Source organism: Rhinopithecus roxellana, chromosome 7 (assembly GCF_007565055.1).
Source record: "Rhinopithecus roxellana isolate Shanxi Qingling chromosome 7, ASM756505v1, whole genome shotgun sequence".
In the NCBI taxonomy this organism is placed as follows: domain Eukaryota; kingdom Metazoa; phylum Chordata; class Mammalia; order Primates; family Cercopithecidae; genus Rhinopithecus; species Rhinopithecus roxellana.
Window position 1 is genome coordinate 75,133,003 of NC_044555.1, and position 21,316 is coordinate 75,154,318.

General features: G+C 49.4%; 1 protein-coding gene across 5 annotated transcripts in view; it reads left to right on the top strand.

Moving 5' to 3' along the window:
- The window catches only part of TBL1X (transducin beta like 1 X-linked), a 258,483-nt gene extending 237,379 nt beyond the window's left edge, over positions 1-21,104 (top strand). For 2 of the 5 annotated variants that reach the window (XM_030933627.1, XM_010352860.2), the window contains 6 exons: positions 6,655-6,776; positions 10,633-10,707; positions 11,018-11,145; positions 12,969-13,134; positions 16,279-16,380; positions 17,581-21,042. In XM_030933627.1, coding sequence (XP_030789487.1) covers positions 6,655-6,776; positions 10,633-10,707; positions 11,018-11,145; positions 12,969-13,134; positions 16,279-16,380; positions 17,581-17,607 — 620 coding nt within the window. In that variant the 3' untranslated portion in view covers positions 17,608-21,042. Of the gene's footprint in view, positions 1-6,654; positions 6,777-10,632; positions 10,708-11,017; positions 11,146-12,968; positions 13,135-16,278; positions 16,381-17,580 lie in introns of all 5 variants that reach the window. The other 3 variants (XM_030933626.1, XM_030933629.1, XM_030933628.1) reach the window with 2 other exon arrangements.
- Positions 21,105-21,316: the final 212 nt, after the last annotated feature.

Sequence of the window (21,316 nt, forward strand, 5' to 3'; positions counted from 1 at the left end):
GCACCCACCTGCTCAGAGCTCTGAAACACTGCAGTGAGCCAGCCACAGAAGCAGTGCAGCCTCCTTTCTCTTGCTGTTCTAAAGGGATGCTGTTTTGGGGGCTCCCCAAAACCACTCCCAGGATTGGTGGTTTGCTGCAAGGACCCCCAGGACTCAACATACTCACAGCTAAGATTTCTAACAGCACAAGAATTTAGTGCAACATTAGCAAAGGGAAACGGTGCACATGGCCAAATCCAGAGCTTCGAAGGCTCCTCTCCCAGTGGACTCTCACAGGCCACACTGAGTTCTTCCAGGAATAAGTGTAACTATGCCTGTGAAGTGCATACCAGGGAAGCTCCATAGAGTCTCAGTGCCCAGAGTTTTTATTGGGGGTTGGCAGTGTAAGCACCCAGTGCCTACTACAAGCCAAAACTGCAGACCCCCCAGAAGGAAAGCAGGTGTGCAGCATAAACACACTGTTTGCACAAACAAGTGTTAGCAGAGTGAGCCACTTGCGTCTGTAGGGAAGGGTGGGAACTGTCTAGAAATCGAAATTCTCAGTTGCTAGCCAAGGGCCGGCCTTGAAAGCAAGCCTCTGTAGGGAGAGCAGCCTCGGGCCTGTGGCGGTAGCGCCTTCCTACGCCGATGTGTGGCTGCTGCTCTGGACACAACTCCATCCCTTTGTGCACTGGAGCCAGGCCAGGCCACATGCGGCAGCCCAGGGGTCTATAAAGATTCCAATTTTCCAGATTCCCACCTGATTCTTCGTGGGTTTTTGTTCTTTGTTTTTTGGTTTTTGGTTTTTTTGAGACAGTTTTACCTGTTCAACCCAGGTTGAAATGCAGTGGTGTACTCTCAGCTCATTGCAGCCTCTGCTTCCCATGCTCAAGCAATTCTCCTGCCTCAGCCTCCTGAGTAGCTGGGACTATAGGTGTGCGCCACCACGCCCAGCTAATTTTTGTATTTTTAGTAGAGACAGGGTTTCGCCATGTTGGCCAGGCTGGTCTCAAACTCCTGACCTCAAGTGATCTGCCCACCTCAGTCTCCCAAAATGATTCTTCATTTTCTTTCCCACCTCCCTCCTCTGTGTAACTCAGTCCTGATGTTAGACACAGCCTCTTAAAACAAAGACAGATGGCCACCCGCAGAGCTCATAGACTACTGGAAGACGTTAGACTGGCTTAAAATGGACAGAAGTGGCTGCGTGCCACTTCCCTTAAGGGCAAATGTCTGATCCATCTTGAAGGAATCCCTAAATATGTGGGGCGAAAGTTGACTGTTCTATCAGCTGTCCCTGGGGCATGTCCGGGAGGAGATCCGAGTGTCTTTCTTCTCAGGCAGCTTGGGGTGCTTAAATGATGTTCTGAATGGGAGGGCTAACCCCAACGACCGTCCAAGACAGAACAGCTCATTGGTGCCTGGGGAGGGCTCCAGGCAGGGGACATGGGCCCTGCAAGAAACAAGAGCATGAACCAAAGGTCCTGTTGAGGCACAATTGTGTCAGATGCATAGGCACCCACGTCTGTTATTTTCCATGCAGTACTTCAGCAGGGACTCCTCATACAGGCAGCTCAGAGAGTGAGGGAGACTCAGGGAGGACACTGTTTCTGCTCTGCTGCCCTGGAGAGGGAGAGCCACTCCTGCACAGCTTGGGACCCACAGCAAACACACCTCTCAGGGCTGCCAGGGCAATTTGTTACTGGTGTTGCTTTAATTGAACACTGTTGATCAAGGTGCTGGGCATATTAGAGACAAAAGGCTCCCAATGCAGGTAGCATGTGCACTAGATCCTCCAGAAAGTGTTCTTCACCCCAAAGGGAAACCCTATGCCCATTCCATCTTTCCCCCGGCCCCTGGCAACCCCACCTACAGCCTGTGATCTGTGTGTCATCTCCATGCCAGACACTTGCTATTCTGTGCTCTAGGCTGCAAATCAAAGCAGGTGGCTAGTGAGAATGCCCTTCCCAATGGAGTTCCGTCACGTTTGGCTTACGTGCCAAAACCTACCTTTGTAGGCAGGAAGGATGTCGTGACAGGTTCACAGCCCTAGAATACCAGACACGCAGACCCCGGGAGTGAGGCGGGGATGTCTCTGGCTTGTTTTTCAGAGAAAAATACGCCTGAGGTAAACATCAATAAGGTTCCTTTAACACTTGTATCTTAAGAATTCATCTGTAAAGTGTTTCAGCAGAAAAGAATCTTTCCCAAAGTGTCCCCAGGGCCCTGTGGAAGGGTTTTCTACCCAGCTGACCCGGGAAGACCACAAACCGCATTATTCTGAATTGCGTGAGCTTCTCACCTGTAATCTGGCTGGCCATGAGGTAGACCCAGTTCCCGTCGGCAGGTCACATGTATCCAGGCGTTACTTGCTCTCTTTTTCGTGTCAGTCAGTGTGTTAGAGAACGTTCAACATGAACGTTGAACTCTTCCAGGTAAAACGCAGCTGGGAAGAGCTGTGAGGAGCGTCTTTCTGTGGCTATGGCAGGTTTGGTGTTTAATGGGGCGATAGGAGACATTGCCTTGCCCCACTAGCTTTTCCCCACTGATACCTCATGGGGGCGCCCTTAGTCACCGCAACAGGAAGCCTCAGCTCAGAGCCTCATGGTGCAGTGAAACTCAGCCGCGGAAAGGAATGAACTGTTGATGCACCACAGCCAGGAGAGATCTCAAGGGCATTTTGCTGAGTGACAAAAGCCAGTCTCAAAAGGTTGCATGCTCTGTGCTTTCATTTATGTAACATTCTCATGATGATGAAATGATGGAAACCTGGGACCCACCAGCGGTGTGGGAGTTTAGGAAGCATGTGAGGAGCGGTCGTGTGCTGATACAGTAGCTGAGGGAGATCTTAGTGGCGACGGAACAGTTCTGGTCTCAATTGCAGCGATACACATCTACCCACGTGATAAAATGACAGCACTCTACAGGCAAATTGCACCAGTGTCAACTTGCCAGGGTTGATACAACGCTACAGCTATGCAAAATGTAACCCTCAGGAGAACCTGGGTGAAGGAGACACAGGACCTCTCTGTGTTACCTTTGCAGCTCCCTGTAAATCTCTACGTATTTCAAAAAGAAGATGTCTGGCTGGACCCAGAAGAATGAGGGCTATTAAACCAAACTGGCCTATGCATGGGAGAGAGGGCACAGAGCCCCCCAGTGTAGCTCAGCCCTGTTACCGGCCATTCACCCACGTGGTGCCAAGCATCGTGGCTGCAGGAGCTGACTCAGAGTGGGGCTAACCACCTGAGCATGGTGGCGGGCGGGGGGACCTCTCTTTAGATCACGAATGTCCAATCTTTTGGCTTCCCTGGGCCACATGGAAAGAAGAATTGTCTTGGGCCACACATAAAATACACTAACACTAACAATAGCTGATGAGCTTAAAAAAAAAAAAAAAGAAAAAAAAACCTCTTAATGTTTTAAGAGAGTTTACAAATTTGTGCTGGGCCACATTCAAAGCCATCCTGGGCCGCAGGTTGAACCAGCTTGCTTTAGATGGAGGAGTCATCAGATGCTGGTCGCCATCTCCTGGACCGCTCGCCAAATTGTCACATTTCCAGGTATATTAATCACACGCCCAAGTGCAGAGGCCGGACCAGAAGTTTGCTGTTTAGCTGAGGTGATGTTGTAAATGAGAACCAAGAAAATGCGTCAAGAACCGTGGGGCTGTCACGAAACACGCTGCTGGGGATGGAACAAAAGAGAGATGATCTCAGATGTGGAAAAGACCACTGCTGACACCCGCGTCCTCCCACCCACACCTTCCGCCTGGTGGGGCAACTGGATGGGGAAGCGAATGGGGTTCCTGTGCTTATGAAGGATAAACACATGGAAGGTTGCACCTCTTAAAGACCAAGGAAGGGCAGGGGCAATCGATGGTTAGCATTCAGAGAAAGTTGGATTCTTCTCAGTTCAGTGCTGCCTGGCTTTAAGAAACACACGTGGCTGGGTGTGTTGGCTCATTCCTGTAATCCCAGCACTTTGGGAGGCCAAAGTGGGAGAATCACTTGAGCCCAGGATTTTGAGACCAGCCAGGGCAATACACCAAAACCTCATCTCTGCCAAAAACATCTTTGAAAAAATGAGCCGGGCATTTTTCAGTGGTGGCGTGCACCTGTCGTCCCAGCTACTAGAGAGGCTGAGGTGGGAGAATCACCTGATCCCAGGAGATTGAGGGTACAATGAGCCAAGACTGTGCCACTGCACTCCAGCTTGGGTGACAAGAGCGAGATCCTGTCTCAAAAAAAAAAGAAATTTACTGGGCGTGGTGGCACACATGTATAGTCCTAGCTACTCGAGAGGCTAAGGCAGGAGGACTGCTTGAGCCCAGGAGTTTGAGGCTGCAGTGAGCTGTGATTGTGCCACTGCACTCCAGCCTGGGCAACAGCAAGACTTTATCTCCAAGAAAAAAACAAAAAACACATATGAGTTTCTGTATTGGTCGATCAGTAAGGACATGGTGGCCAGAGCCTAGCAGAAGCTAACCCTCTCTTTACCCTAGAAGCAGTGCTTCATTATTGGCTAATTCAGTGTTTGCAGCTACCTTGGAGAACGTAACTTGGCAAATAACAGAATGGACCCTAGTATCTAGGAAAACCAATGAGAGTTCTTGGCTGGGCAGACTTGTAGAGTTGCCCTAACCCCGCCTCCTCTCCTGGGGGCATCATGGAGCGCACTCAGTAGCTTAAAGTAATTTCCATGGGCTTGCATGGGAAGCGCAGGATTACGAGAGGTGGTCAGATGCAAACGACTAGCTCTTGAAACCCCAAGCTCCCTGCCCCGTAAGACATTACCCCCTTAAATTGGCATGAACTTAAATTGGCCCTTCCCTCCATTTCACATGTAATGGAGCACAGTACGTTTCACATCCCTAAGTCATTCCCTTTGATAGCCGGGGTTCCAGACACAGGGCTGGTTGTGGATGTCCTCTCCGCAAAAGAAGCCTCATGATGATCCTTAGTAAGAGGGTGGGGTTGCTCAGAGCCTTCAGGGGAAGGGAAGAGATCACCAGAGAAGCTGCCTCTTCCCCTGTGCCCTCCCGTCTCAGCATTGCATGGCCTTTTCTGCTGCTCATCAGTTCTCTGGCATGAGGTGGGAAGAAGCCCGGGGAACGTGATCTGCTGCTTTGGCCCCCACGGTGGAAAGAGACCAGAGACCTGAGCACAGCGCCCTTGCTGGCCCCTAGGAATGCGGGTGACCCCTGCAGCCCGTGGACGCCTGAGAGAAGTTGGAACAGATGCTCGCTGCCAGCCACAGACCCACTCTTTGCTAGAGGACAGGAGTGAGCAGTTGAAGCCACGCTTCCCCAGAAACAGAAGAGGATGAGAGTGCACGGTGGCCGCCACCGTGGGACCTTCCACACCTCCAGTGCACTCCCTGTCCCAGGCACTGCTGATCCCCTGAGATGCCTCGTCTCGCTCCCCCTTGTCTGGGATTACTGGCAACATCCACATGTGTAGCTGAAACTCCAGGAAACCGTCAGCCTGCAGCTGCACGTCAGTAAAGAGGCAGAACGAGGAATGTGGTCCAGTTGCTAGTACTTCAGCACCCTTGCTGTCACCTGTGCTTCCAGTGCCTCTCAGGGCATGGTCCAGCCCTGTGGAGTCAGACACTCTGAGGACAGAACCAGGGCCTGGCTTTTAACGAGTGCCCTGGCCATTTTGGTACATTGGGAAGTTGTTGGATTCCCAGCTGCCATCCTAGAAAAGAAATCAGAAGGTAGAGAATGAGACCCATAGCTGTAACTAAACGACAAGGGGAGGTCAGCTCCCCGTTGTTCTGTCTTTGTGACCCTGAGCCACCTGGACTTGGAAAGACGCAAAGTCAGGGAGGGTGTTGGTCACAGGCCCTGAAGCGCGCGTCCCATTTCATCCCCAAAGGGGTTCTCATTGACTCTAATTATCCCATAGTTAAGGGGATGCCTTAATGTGTTACGGGAGAGTATTTTTCATATTGAGGTATCATGAACATAGGACATGAACTCTTTCCTATTTTCTCCTCTCTGTCTAAAATCACATCAAATCAGCTCACTGTAGCAGTGCCGCTGGAAGCAGCAAGGTACAGAGCAGGCAGGGCGGCCCTCTCACCTGCCCTTCTTAACTGTGCCATGGGAGCGGGAGATTCTGCAAGCCGTGGGGTGCAGGAAGTGTCATGGAGCCTCTCTCCCAGGACGTCTTGTCATCCCTGCCAACGTGGCAGGAGAGGGTCTTTAAAGTCTTAGAAAGAAAGAAAGACTGTGTTCACACTTGAGACGTTTTTATCATGTCAGTAAATGGGGCTTCTTGGCTGGGTGCAATGGCTCACACCTATAACCCTAACACTTTTGGGAGGCCGAGGCGGGTGGATACTTTGAAGTCAGGAGTTCAAGGCCATCCTGGGCAATATAGCAAGAATTCATCTCTACAAAAAGAAAAAAGTTAAATTAGCCACGCGTGGTGGCATGCGCTATTCGAGAGGCTGAGGTGGGTGGATCCCTTGAGCCCAGGAATTCTAGGCTGCAGTGAGCCATGATCGCACCACTACACTCCAGCCTGGGTGACAGAGCAGGCCCTGTCTCTAGAATAAATAAATAAGTAAACTAAAGAGGCTTCTTGACTGTGCTGTTCATTATTGTAAATTCATGGAGCTGTGCACACAGTGAATAACTGCAGATGTCCTCCCTCCCTGCTGCAGCGCCTGCCCTTGATGTGGACTGGCAGAACAACACGACCTTTGCCTCCTGTAGCACAGACATGTGTATCCATGTGTGCAGGCTCGGCTGTGACCGCCCAGTCAAAACCTTCCAGGGACACACAGTAAGTGAGAGTTCTTGTCACTGGTCTCGAGTTCGTGAGAATGTGATGTGGGAGCCGATTCTTGTGTGCCTGGAATTAAAAGATACTGCAGCAGCAGACCAGCTCTTCTGTGCCCCTTGGCTATTTGAGCTGTCATGGTTACCCCGTGGTAACCATGGTGGTTGGATTGACCCAGTTTGGGGTCAGCAGTGAGAAGTTCGCTCAGAAATGACCTAGATGGTGGATTTGGCAGCAAAGCCTTTAAGGTAGCTATGAGAAACATGTAGAGGACATCAAGGAAACAGTGCTCACAATGAATGAATAGACGGGGCACATCTGCAGTGAATGGAAAAAGATACGTCATTAAAAAACAAATGGAGACTAAGTGTGGTGGCTTATGCCTATAATCCCAGCACTTTGGGAGTCTGAGGCCAGAGGATTGCTTGAGGCCAGGAGTTTGAGGCCAGCCTGGGCAACATAGCAAGACTCTGTCTCTACAAAAAAATTTTTAAAAGTAGCTAGTTGCGTATGATGACGCACACCTGTAGTCACATCTCAGGAGATGAAGGCTGCAGTGAGTTACGATAGCACGACTGCACTCCAGCCTAGGCAACAGAGCAAGACCCTGTTTCTTTAAAACATAAAAAAAAAAAAGGAATTGAGAACTGAGAAATATAATGTTTGAAATGAAAGTTTTAATAGGTGGGGTATATTAGGCAGTTCTCAATTCTCTCATTGCTCTAAGGAAATACCTGAGACTGGGTAATTTATGAGACAGGAGGTTTAACTGGCTCACAGTTCTTCAGGCTATACAGGAAGCATGGCAGCATCTGCTTCTGGGGAGGTTTCAGGAAGCTTCCAACCATGGCGGGAGGTGAAGCAGGAGCAGGCATCACACATGACCAGAGCAGGGGCAAGAGGTGGGAGGAGTGGCAGATGATCCAGACACCTCACACCAGGCACCACCTCTGCATCGGGGATGACAATTCCACCTGAGATTTGGGTGGGGACACAGATCTAAACCACATCAGTGTTTACCAGCAGGTGGGAGATTGCGGAAGTAAGGTTAGAGAGCATAGAAATTGGCCAATTTGAAGAATAGATAAAAGATCGAAAAATTGCATAAAGGCTTAATGACTTACGGGACACTATCAGGGACCCTAAACCTATATGTGTGATGGGGAGAGAAGAAAGAATGGAACAGAAAAATCATGTGAGGCACTAACGGCCAAGTTTTCCTAAATTTGGTGGAAAACATCAACATTTAATCCAAGAAGCTCAGCGAATTTCAAGCAGAACAAATATAAACAGAACCACACCTGTCCACCTAGGCATATGGTCATCAAACACCAGAATCAATGACAGAGAAAATCCTAAAGGCAAGCAGAGGCTGACAACAAAAACCCATGATATACCAGGGAACAACAGTGTGAACAACAGCTGACTTAGCAAATTCCTTAGTGTGGCCATGTCGCCTCTGAGGGCTTCCCGGTCGTTCACCAAATCTCTCTCAGCTTAGCCAGTTTCTATGGTCTCTAACCTTCTACAATCTCCAATCTGCTGGTAAACCCATTCACTAGCCTCGACCTCCAACCTTGACAGGAGGAGAAGGCCTCCCTTTCCTGGGCCACCTGGGCTAGTGTCCAAAAACGCCCTGTACCTCTGTCCTCCCAACGACACATACAGCCAAGCACCTTGACCCACGCTGAGCCTTGCCTGGAACCACAGCAGAATCCTCCCCACTCTCCAGGCCCATTCACGTATCCTCTGCATGCCCTGGGGAGGATTCATGGCACCCCTTGAGCTCCCATTGACCACGTGAATGCCATAGCCCTGGCAGTAGCTGCTGGCCTGCATGTCTGCCTCTCCCAGAAAATGCAGAGTGCATCAACGCTGGGACCATGGCATCTTGCCTTTCTCTCACTAGCACCCAGAATATCTCTGCGGTGGCGGGGGGTTCCCTGTTAAAGCAGGGGAGGATGATCACGGTCCCTGGAGATTTGCCATCGTGCCACTAACTTAACTGATGTAAATTCCCTTGTCCTCATTCCCCTAGTGTCTACCTCTCCCTGCCCCTGGCCCAGGGGTCCCTGTCCCAAAGGAAGGCGCTTTTGGAGCATAGGCACCTATCGTCCTGTTAACATCTGTTTGGCTCCAAACTGACTCTCTTGTCCCAGTCTAAACTTATTTCTCCTCTAACCCTGGACTATCTGCAAATTTTTAACAGCTGCACACACTATCTGTGGTTCCCAGGTGTCCTGCCCAGGCCCTTGCTGCCAGCACAGGCCTTGGCCCTTTAAGTGGGTCTTAATGCAGCTAATGGCCCTGAACAAAGCTCTAGCTCAGTGGGGTTGAGTGGAGACCCATGAGCCAGCTCTGGAGGTGGCCCAGGAACTTGGGCTTGCATTGCAGAGCGAGGGATCCACTCCCAGGAAGTTATTTGTTCCTTTGCGTTGGTTTGGCTAGGAACAGCCCATGGTGACCAGCTCCACATTCCTGGGCCCGTAGGTTTTCCTCTGAACGGCTGCAGTCAGAGCCACCCTTGCTGGCCTTGGCATACACATTTCACCCTCGCAGACACCTATGCGTGCGTGTACTCACACCCCTCAGCTCCCTCTCCAGCATGAGTATGAAATTAGTTAATTGTTAGGCCGGGACAGCAGGTGTCACATAGTGGGACTGTACTGGATATATGGGGCCCGAGGGAGCCCCAGGCTGGTATGCCATGTCCCCTCATTTCTCCTGGGCAGGCTGTTCCCCAGCTGAGCCTTTGCCACAGGTGGTTCTTTTATACATGCCTGTCTCGGGAGTGTCCCTGTCTCCGTTGGCCCCCGGGTACATTCATTCACCTTTATTCTCCAGGGTTTAGTCTCGTGGTCCCCAGGTGTCCTAAGTCTGCGCTTTTTGCTACCTAGCTGTGCTGATCATGAGCCCCAAGCCAGGATTTTGCCTGTGCCGTGTGTGTTTGTGCCACTCAGCACTTGCCTCTCACTGTCCTCGCACATGTGTGTCCACCTGTGTGTGCATTTGGGTCGCCCACCTTCCACCTGGATCAGCCCTAACCCCGCTTGAACTCCACAATAGCTGAAGGTTCACTTCTCGTGTTTACCCCTCCCTCCATCTCCACTCGCCTGCAGGAGAGAAATACCTTCTAATGGGTGTGGTCACGGGGAGGAACTGTTGCACTAAAAGTGTGTAAGAGGCCTGGCATGGTGGCTCACACCTGTAATCCCAGCACTTTGGGAGGTCGAAGTGGGAGGATCGCTTGAGCCCAAGAGTTCAAGACCAGCTTGGGCAACCCCGTCTCTATAAAAACACCATACATACATACATACATACATACATACATACATACATGGCATGGTGGTGCCTGCTTGTAGTCCCAGCTACTTCGGGGGCTGAGGCAGGAGGATTGCTTGAGCTCAAGAGGTTCATGCCGCAAGGACCTGTGATCCTGCCGCTGCACTCCAGCCTGGGAGACAGAGTGATACCCTGTCTGAAAAAGAAAAGTGCATAGGAAAGTGATTTTCAAAGGCCAATTTAAAAAGTGACTGGTTTTACTGGTTTTATTTGCTGCGTATTATGGTATGTGAATTCTTCGCTTGCCTTCCTTCCTAGCAGGGAAGGTTTTTTTCTTAACGAAATATGGATGAGGGTGGCTGGTGATGTGTGGTATAGGGCTGTGGTTTTATATAAATAAAAAAGGCAAAGTGAGAAAAAGAGGAAACTAGACGGCTGGTTGGGCTGTGCTCTTGGATGTCAGGGTGAACCGAAGACCTTCTGCAGTGACGGTGACGCACTGCTGCCCCCTGCTGGAAGGCGACCTCATCTGCTCACAGGCCCTGATGTCTTTTTCAGACTCTCTGCTCTCTTTCAGAACGAAGTCAACGCCATCAAATGGGATCCTTCTGGAATGTTGCTGGCCTCCTGCTCGGATGACATGACATTGAAGGTAGAGTCAGCATGGCAAGGGGTGGGCTGTTTAATCCCAGACAACCCCAGGCACTTGATGCCGGTCTCACAGTCACTCTTCCATGAGGATTATTTATTACTGACCACCCTCCCTTCCTCTGTCATCCGGTGAACTTCGATTTCTCAGTCGTGGTTCCACTGAGAATCCCAGCCTCCCCACAGCCTTTCTCGTCACTGTGCACCCCCGACCCTGCCATGGGCCCCATGTGCGCCCCCAGGAGGAATGATTGCACATCGTTCCCGGATGTAGGGAAGGCTTTTGCTCATGTTGTGGCTGCTGTATTCTGTAGATCTGGAGCATGAAACAGGAGGTGTGCATCCACGATCTTCAGGCTCACAATAAAGAGATCTACACCATCAAGTGGAGCCCCACCGGGCCCGCCACCAGCAACCCAAACTCCAACATCATGTTGGCAAGGTAAGGGCAGGCGGCACAGCCAGCACAGCTCTGTGCTACGCAAAGACAACAGGAAATTTTGCTAAAGCGTTTCCACGCCCATGTGTTGAAGCCCTTCAGAGGAAGCAAAGTGGTAGCTCACTTTGAAGGGGCCAGGATAGAATTATCGAGTAACACCTGCCTTTGAGGTAAGGATGGTTTTGAGTCAGGCAACAGTGGCTTATGCCTATAATCTGAGCACTCTGGGAGGCCGAGGCAGGAGGACAGCTTCAGCCCAAGAGTTCAAGATCAGCCTGGGCAACACAGTGAAGCCCCGTCTCTACAAAAATTAGCCAGGCGTGGTGGCCTGTGCCTGTAGTCCCAGCTACTCAGGAGGCTGAGGCAGGAAGATGGCTTTGAGCCCAGGAGATTGAGGCTGCAGTGCGCAGTGATCACACCACTGCACTCCAGCCTGGGTGACAGAGCAAGACCATGTCTCTAAACAAAAAGAAGAAGTAGAAAAAAAAACCCACCCAACATGAAACATGACTGCAGAGCCACAGCTGAGGGGCAGCAAGCCAGGCAGCACCAACTCTTGTTGACAGTGCTCGAATTAAGGTCCTCTCTTAGAGAGGACAGGATGGAATTCCTGCATCCACTGAGAGATGGAACCAAAAAAGCAACAGATAGGCCATAATTCTCATATTTCAAGTAATTGTCATAAAACCCACTTAAATAACTGTAATATAGTACTACACACGCGAGTCATTTTGTGATGACTCAGAAGGTGCTTTTGCGTCACATGGTACTATTAGGAACATAAATTACCCTTTTAGTCAGCAAGTATAAAAGGGGCATCCTGGTACCTAGTGGGTCCCTGTTGAAAGAAAGCCAGATAATAGCTTTGTGATAGATATTGCTGTTTTAAATTTGAAAATAACTAAAATTTGCAGCTTTCAATCATGTGATTACATATGTGGGTGTGATTGTATTTTAATTCTTGTTTGATTAAATCTTTTTTTTCTTTTTAGAGACAGGGTCTCCCTATGTTACCCAGGCTGGTCTTCAACTCCTGGCTTTAAGTGATCTTCCCACCTCGGCCTCCCAAAGCACTAGGATTACAGGCATGGTCTGCTGTACCTGGCCTAAAAAGTTTTTTAAATGTTTATTCACTTAATTTGCTGTTTTTCCAAATACGGCTATCTGTATTAATTTAGTTAGTAATAACATGTCATGTTTTAAATTGTAGGGGCATTTTAGGAAACTTGGTAAATATTCTACAAAAATATTTACCATTTATGTGTATAGAAAACATAGAAACAGGGCTGGGCGCAGTGGCATACACCTGCAATCCCAACAGTTTGGTAGGGTGAGGCAGGAGGACCTCTTGAGCCCAGAGGTTCAAGACCAGCCGGGGCAACACAGTGAAACCCCGTCTCTATAAAAAAATAAAAAAATAAAAATTAGCTGAGCGTGGACCTATGGTTGCAGCTTCTCTGCTGAGGCTGAGGCGGGAGGATCACTTGAGCCCAGGAGTTCGAGGCTGCAGTGAGTCATGATCGCGCCACTGCACTCCAGCCTGGGCAACACAGTAAGACCCCATTTCAAAAAAAAAGGCAGAAACAAATGTAGATATCAAATTGTTTCCCTAATACGACCATTAAAGCTTTTTTCTGTTGAATGACTATGGCTTTGTTTTTAATACTTGGAAGTTATATTTTAGAAGACAAGAAACCCCTCAGTTGATGGTCTTTTGAAGCATAAAAGCTGGGAGAAGCAGCTCCCGGAGATGCGATACATGTTATGGAGGACTGTTTGAAACCACCATGTGTACATGATTTTGCTTTTCTCTCCCGCCTTGCTAGCGCTTCGTTTGATTCTACCGTGCGACTGTGGGACATAGAGCGAGGCGTCTGCACCCACACGCTCACGAAGCATCAGGAGCCCGTCTACAGCGTAGCTTTCAGCCCTGATGGGAAGTACTTGGCCAGCGGATCCTTTGACAAATGCGTCCATATCTGGAATACTCAGGTAAGCTCCCGACCCCTATGCCAAATCCTTTTAGTAAGGGATGCCCAAATAGCCACAATTCCAGTGTCTTGCTTCAGAGCAGTGCCTCGGAGGGAGTTGAGCAAGCCCAGGCTCTCCGGGCAGACCCAAGTGGATGCTGTCCACCTTGCACCCCACCTGGGTTGTGAGCTCTTCCCCCACCAGACACCTCCAGCAGCTCCCCTCCCTGAGGAAGGGCGTCACGTCTGCCGTAATTAGGGCTCTTGGCCATTTGATTCCAAACCCTCACCTTGGCACATGTTCTTCCTTGAAGGAGCCACTGTCTTCTGTTCACTTTTCTGAGTCCATGGCATGAAACCTTCCACCTGCCTCTTCCTCTTCTTAGCAGTTATAATTAAATGCTGCTCTCTAGATACTGAGGTTGGAGGGTGGGAGTGGGGCACCAGCTAATGGGGTCGAGGCCAGCTCCACTTCCTCTGCCCCCACCAGCTCCTGCAGCTCCCCCACGGAGCAGACCAGGGAGTGGGAAGGAATGTGCGCTTGCTGTTGTCATGGCACTTCTGTTTTTCTTTTCTGTTTTGTTTTCTTGTTGTTGTTTTGTGTTTTGTTTTGTTTTGTTTTGTTTTGAAACGGAGTCTCACTCTGTTGACCAGGCTGGAGTGCAGTAGCATGATCTTGGCTCACTGCAACCTTTGCCTCCCAGATTCAAGCGATTCTTCTGCCTCAGCCTCCCGAGTAGCTGGAATTACAGGCACCCGCCATCATGGCCGGCTGATTTTTGTATTTTTAGTAGAGACAGGGTTTCACATGTTGGCCAGGGTGGTCTTGAACTCCTGGCCTCAGGTGATCCGCCCACCTTGGCCTCCCAAAGTGCTGGGATTGCAGGTGTGAGCCACTGCGCTCAACCTCGATTTTTCAAATCAAAGTAGGTTCTGTTTAAGGACATAAGGTATGTCAATATTGGGTTGTCCTTTTAGCAGAGATTGAAAGGACATAGGATTTAAATAAAGGTGGCTGCTGTGGGTATCTTGGGCCACACCTGAGGATAGAAGAATTCAAGCTGTAAAGTGTAGAAATGGATGGGAAGTAGCACTGCATAGCATAAAAGATTGTATAGGGCCATCAGCACTTGATTCTATTCTAAGGGAAGAGAGAGAGGGGATGATATGCTAGGAGCTGTTGAAAATAATGAAGCGGTCCCTTTCGCCTCAGGAGGGAGGAATCACACAGCCTGCCCCTGTCCCCTTTCATCTGCGCTGCCTTCTTGGTCCCTTTTGGCTTGGTTGACATTCAGGTGGATTTACATCCTCAAGTTCATTCCCCCTGTGGACTCATGGGTGATGAGCCCTGTTCACTGGCAAGGGGTCCACTGAGATCACAGGCTTCCCAGGGAGCTCATGTGAACCACATCCTCTCAGGGAGGGAAAGGAAATGGTGGGCCCTGCGTCGAGCCAACCCGATGCCACCCAGCCCCACAGCCCTAGGTAGCCCTCCGGGAAGCACACATCTCAGGACTAGTGTGCAGGTCTCTGTTCATGAAATCCCTGCTAGAAATAGTAATGGGTGGACTTGCAAAAACAACACATCAATTATCAACAAAAATGACATGACCAGTTAGGTATAGCCTGTTAGCAAGAACTCACTGAATTGTTTCAACCCTTTTTTATAAATCAAAGAAATCCTTAGGATTTTTCTTTTTTTTTTTGGATCGGAGTTTCACTCTTGTCACCCAGGCTTTAGTACAGTGGCACCATCTCGGCTCACTGCAACCTCCGCCTCCCAGGTTTGAGCGATTCTCCTGCCTCAGCCTCCCGAGTAGCTGGGATTACAGGCATGTGCCACCACCACGCCCGGCTAACTTTTGAATTTTTAGTACAAACAGGGTCTCACCATGTTGGCCAGGCTGGTGTTGAACTCCTGACCCCAGGTGATCCACCCACCTCGGCCTCCTAAAGTGCTGGGATTACAGGCATGAGCCACCATGCCCAGCCAAGAAATCCTTAGGATTTTTCTTAAGAGAAATCTTAAAGCCCACTGTAATCTTTCTCCAAGTATAAAAATACTTATCTATAATACTGCTGACATACACCTTTCTCAGTTCATGGAACACCACCCTTTAAGGAGCCCAGTTGAGCAGAGGATTTGCAACAGCCCTCCTGGTCTCAGTCCTCAGATTTCTCCTGCCTGTCACCATTATTGAATCATGAGTGAAGGTTTATTCTACTCTTTCTCTCTCTTCTATTTTTTAAAATTAATTTTTGTAGAGACGAAGTCTCACTATGTTGCCCAGGCTGGTCTTGAACTCTTGGGCTCAATCAGTCCTCCCGCCTCGGCCTCCCAAAGTGCTGGGATTACAGGGTCAGCCACCTTGCCTGGCCTTATTCAACTCTTTCAAAGGCCTCTACTTCCCCTACCTCTTAGATTTGTCAAGTTAATGCTGTTTTAAACCAGAAACCAATGGTCTGTGGTGTTTTCCATTACATGTATATTATGCATTTGTTCTTTCAGATGTCCCAAAATAGGTACATTTTAACATCTTGGCATATTAATACATTTAATCGTGAATTACAGTCAATTTCATTGCTACTGGGGTGGAGGTATTCATTATGTTGTATTCATTCAGGTCCTCCAAGGAACAGACACCACAACAGGATTAGATGGGCAAGAGATTTATTGAGGAGCTGTGATGGAAACAGGGAGGGAGGTAGGGGGAAGGGAGAATTCAGACCATAAGGCCAGTCTGACCCTGGGAAGGAGACAGGAAGGGTAGGAAGAGTCAGGGATGGCCCTGCAGGTCGGTAGAAAGTTTTGGCCATGCTGATGGAGAGTCCATGAGCCACTTATCCACCAGATGAGTCTGAGTCTCAGCAGATGACTGCCATGGTCTCCTGCCTCCGTCAGTCCTCAGCTGGGCGCAACCTCAGAATCCACGCAAATGTGGTGGTAGATTCCACAGGCATAAGTAATCAGGTTTACTCCCTTGGTGGGAAGTCCTAGAGATACATCTCCACAGCCCCCAGAGTCCTTACTAAAAACCCTTAAATTTTACCATGCTTGAAAATGTTCGTGACCAAACATCAGGGCAGGAGGAGCACACATTCTACAGCTGCATCTGTCGCGGGCGCCCCTTGCATCATTGTAAGTGACAGCTGCTTTGCTTTGCAGAGTGGAAATCTCGTCCACAGCTACCGAGGCACTGGCGGCATCTTTGAAGTGTGCTGGAATGCCCGAGGAGACAAAGTGGGTGCCAGCGCATCTGACGGCTCTGTAAGCAGCACCTCTGGTTTGCTGGGGAGTGGGGTGTTGGGGGCAGCGTTCGTGTCCTGAAGGGCCTAGCCCAGTGCCAAAGGAAGCTTCTGGGCTGGATCCCATCTGAGTTTGGTACCACATCTGGGAATGGCCTTCTCCTTGTCCCTTCCAGAATGTCCTTCTAGTCAACATTTTCTCAAATTGTTGGTTCTCAACCAGGGTGATTCTGCACCTCTGAGGACATTAGACAATATCTGGAGCCATTTGAGGTTGTCATTACAGTCATGTGTCACTCAATGATGTTCCGTGTTGGGAAATGTGTCATTAGGCACTTTTATCTTGGTCTGAACATCACAGAGTGACTGACACAAACCTAGATGACAATACCTGTCACACACCTAGGCTGTATGGTAGAGCCTGTTGCTCCCAGGCTACAAACCTGGGCAGCGGGTGGCCATACTGAATACCGTAGGCAACTAGAACACAATGGTAAAAGCATTTGTGCGTCTAGGTCTATCTAAACCTAGAAAAGGTTCAGCAGAAATAGAGTTACAATCTTACAGGACCACTGCGGTCTGTGCGGTGCGTTGTTGCTGGAAATGTCATTATGTGGCCCATGACTGCTTAGATGGGGATGCCACTGGCATCTCGTGGGTGGAGCTTAAGAAGGCTGCTAAACCTCCTACCGTGCACAGGGTGGCCACAGTTGTCACCCATGCTGCGGCTGACGAGCCCAGGCCTCTGGTGGCCATCCTGCAGGTCTCCTGGGCTCTCCTGTCTTCCCATGGGGCATCTGGATTTCTTATTTTCCCCTGGACTTGAGGTTGCCCTGACCTCTGGGCAAGCGGCATTCTGGCTGACGGGCCAAGTGTCAGTGTAGTCCCCAAATGTTGTCAGAGGCCGTGTGCTTGGGCTCGTGTTGTCATCTGCCCCACCCCCTGCCAGTGGTGTCTGCCACTCTGTTAATTCCTGTCATTACCCTTAACCTGGCCTTTGTGCTCTGTGCCGTTTGCTTCAGTTTGCTCGGTCCGCTGTCCAGATGCCAGTCTGTTTATGAGAGCTTCTCTGACCCTTCATGACAATGTTCCAATAAACTTTACTGAGAAACATCAGTGGAGCGCTAGATGGGGCGTGGGGACCGTAGCTTGCCGACTTCTCACTCTAAAGGCATCTTTGTTTTGTCTCTCGAGATGACAGGTGCTTTGTGTTTCCTTCCAGGTTTGTGTTTTGGATCTGCGGAAGTAACCGCAAAATACTATCAAAAAAAGAAAAGAATTCTAATGACCAGCCATGAATGTGTAGGGTTGCAGCTCTGTTCTCCAAAACTGTACAAACTTGACTTGCGTTAGAGTATACTCTGAAACCAACTCGTCTCTGGCTGCAGGAGTCTATATGTTTTCGTAATCTTCATCAAGAAGTTTTTTAAAGGCAAGCAAAAACAGAAGCAAATCATATCAAACGGGGATAGAATGGTTTCCACTGAGGACATTCAGCCTGGGAAGCAGAAAGTCACCAGCTCGAGGCGTGTGGATTGGTTTCCACCCGGAACAGGCTCTGTGATGGCTGAATGGAAAGAAATGTAAAAAGCTGTGCCAAAAAAAAAAGCAAAATGCTGTGATAAACCAAACAGGGAAGGGGGGAAACCTCCTCCTTGGGATTTTTTTTGTTTTGTTTTCCCTAACAATTTGGACACTACAGTTGCTCTCACAGGATGTTCAAAGACCAGTTTGTACCGATGACATGTGCAACTTTGTAATCCCAACACTTTCTATTTTCTAGAATCTTCTTTGTTCATTGGGTGGTTTTTCTATCGGCTGGAATTCTATCTTCTGGGGGCCTTCCGTCTGAGATGGAAGCTGTCTTGGGCTTGTCGTCTCTTCCCTCTGTTGCTCCCTGCCCCTACCCCTGCCTTTCCACTCTGTCTGGTCAGCTCTGCTTTTTCAGTGCACCCTCAAGAGACGCAGCCCAGTTCACATGAAGACACAGTCTCCCATGGACAGCTTTCCCCTTTCCGCCCTCTCATACCCTCTTCTCCCCTCGCTCTCGCGCTCGCGCTCGCGCTCGCGCTCGCTTTCTCACTGGCATTCTCTCTCTCTCTCCCCCTCCCTCCCTCCTCCCTCTGTACCTTTCTCATAGTTGCTTCAGATCTTAGGTCTCAAGGGCACTTTGGCGCGTAGTAAGTGCTTTATGTAAGAAGGCAGGGCAGGGGGGCTTTTTACAGGAGAAAAAAATGACTTATAAGAGAAAGAGCCTGGAGTATTTTTGGAAAAAAATAATATTTTTATGTTAAAACAGTTTTAAAATCTTAAAATGGCCATCAGACATAGAGAGCTTTGTGTGATTCATGTTTTCAAAAGAACTGAAGAAGCCACAGGCAGGGCCTGAGGGAGTCCCTGGCTTTCCCCTCAGCCTCAGGAAAGGTGGTCAGGAAGACTCTGGCTGGACAAGGGTCAGCCTTAGGGGTCAGCAGCGAGATTGCACTGCAGCCAGTGAGGGAGGTCCCAGCCATGCCGGTTGGAAGAAGAACCTTGCATCTTTTGGTGTGTACGCACCTTGGCAGCCAGCAGGAAAGCAGTGAAGAGCCGTGCGCCCTCTGGCCTCAAGGGAGCATTGGCAGAACCATAAGGTACTGCAGAAGCCGTCACAGCTCGGCTGGATTAGGCGTGTTGGCTACGTCTTTCCCACAGCCGTATAATGACCGATGGTCATTTCTCAAAGAGCAGACTTGGCAAGTCCTTGCAGAGCTGACAGTAGAGGCTCCCGCATGTCACTTAGTCTAACGCTGACAGAAACGAATGCAGAAGGAAGATTTTCAGTTCCGAACATGAATTACAGAGCTAGAACGTCGCTAATAATTTCTGCCATCTTTATAATTTCTCTCACAGAAGACTAGGAGAAAGGTCTTTTTTAAATAATCAATCTTTTTGCTGTTTTCCAAAAATTAAACAAGGCTTTGTGTTCCTAGAAGAGCTTCATTTCAGTGAATCTGGTGACCTTCATCTGCTTGCTGTCATAACCCGACACTGACTTATTTTTTTCATTAGCAAGGGGGAAAAGGCCGAAGGACAAGGGCCTCTTTTCCCGTTGCTTTTCCTGTGGGCAGAAGGGCTGAGGAAGTTGGCCCGGCCCGTGGGGGCTGCTGTGTCACCAGCAGTGGGTAGGGTGCAATCTGCTGTGTGTTCCAGCAGCGAGACGGTGTTCTTGTGAAGGTGGCATCCATCTGCAGAGCCAAAACCCAGCCGTCGGGGAAGGGTCAGGGCTTCCTATGGAACTTGGAATGTACCAGGACCACCTACAAAAGCCAGGTTGCGTTGATCATTCTCAGATCATTGATTGGCCTCCACTTGGGTATGTGAATTATTCATGTCCCAGAAGACCAAAAAGTGCTCTGGTTCTGAGATGAGTATCTTATTCGGGCTCTGTTTCTGAAACGCTTAGCAAAGAAGGTCACAGTGATGTGGAGTCGCCGCACCCATCTTTGAAGATAGCCAGTGTCCCTGGATGAGGTGATGATTTCCCATCCCAAGGACTCCGTTAAGTTTAGGGTACAGTTTGTTGGGGTCCAGAAGACACCATCTCTACCCCCCCCCAATACAAATACACTCATCTCTGCAGAGCATCTGCTGTCAAGGGCTAGCCTGTCCTTAGACATGGCTTGTGCTTGACAAACCAGAAACAACTGTGGGATGGTGATGGTGGGATGTGTCGCAAGCGATTCACTAGACAATCTTCACATGAATGTCGGTAGCCAGGGTCTCTCCCAAGGGATGAGTTTAGTCTTGATGAATGTAAACCACATCGGAAATGTTAGGTAGAAACCCGGGCTGGGAGGCCTCGGACCCCAGGCTCCATCCCTGGCTTCCCCAGCCTGCAGCTGCAAGCAAAACCAAGCATGAGATGCAGCTAGCATTCACATCCATCCCCGTTCTCAGCAGGATGACACCATGGACAGCCGTTTCCGGAGCCTCCAGCATTTGCACACCACTACTTAGCCTCTCTGCTGCTGGAATGTTGGTAGAGTCATCCCTGTAATCAAGAAATGGCCTGTGGAATGTTATTGTTCAACGTTGTTTACAGCTCTTAAAACATGGTGAGGAATGCCTAAGTCTTAGTGACCAAACTTGACCTTGAAAGCAGACATAGCATGACAGACCTTCCTGGAGTCTTGGTTGGGTTCAAAGTGACCAAGAGTCAGGTCCAGCACACACCTGGGAAAGGGATGCTGCCCCAAGGGGGACCAAAAGGGCCGGACGTTACAGGGTGAAACCCTCTGACCCCTCGCGACACCATAGGACTTGACTTTTGTTTAGTCTTTCTAAGAAATAGATCATAGAGCCAAGTGAAGTGCACTTTGTCAAATGTAAGGGTCTGCTTTGTTCTTGTTGCTTTTCTCTTTTTTAACCTTTTGTTCCGCCATTTAAAAAAAAAAAAAAAGCTTATGTTTCTTGTCAAATGCAGAAATGTTCCTTCCGCCACTCACTGAAGTTTTGCATTCTGGCTTGTGCAGTTTTTATTGTCTGTGTCAGACGTACAGCCAGACGTGTTCTCTATTGGCATTTTTCCTATTCTGTTCAGATGACATCAACCACCGTTTCATTCCCCCCGCCGCCTGTACTCACCCTCACGCTCTTTGAAGAAAAAAAAAAAATCACCTTGCGTGTTGTAGCTCATTTGTTTCAAGAGAGAATCAACAGATCATATTCAGTGTCTTGAATAAATTGCTCTATTTTGATATTAGAGAACTTGGTGGATGTGCTTTCTTCCTCTCGCCGTGGAACTCTCGGGCCCACATTGACTGAATGACTGAAGAGCTCTGTATTTTCTCCAGAAGGAAGTCCCTTGAGTAGGAAGTACCTTGAATGCCTCTGTTTAGGATTGCTGTGTGAGATAGGGAGCTGGGGGCAGAATGCAGTGACATGGCGGTCACAGCAGCCACCTGCTATTCTGAAGGGTG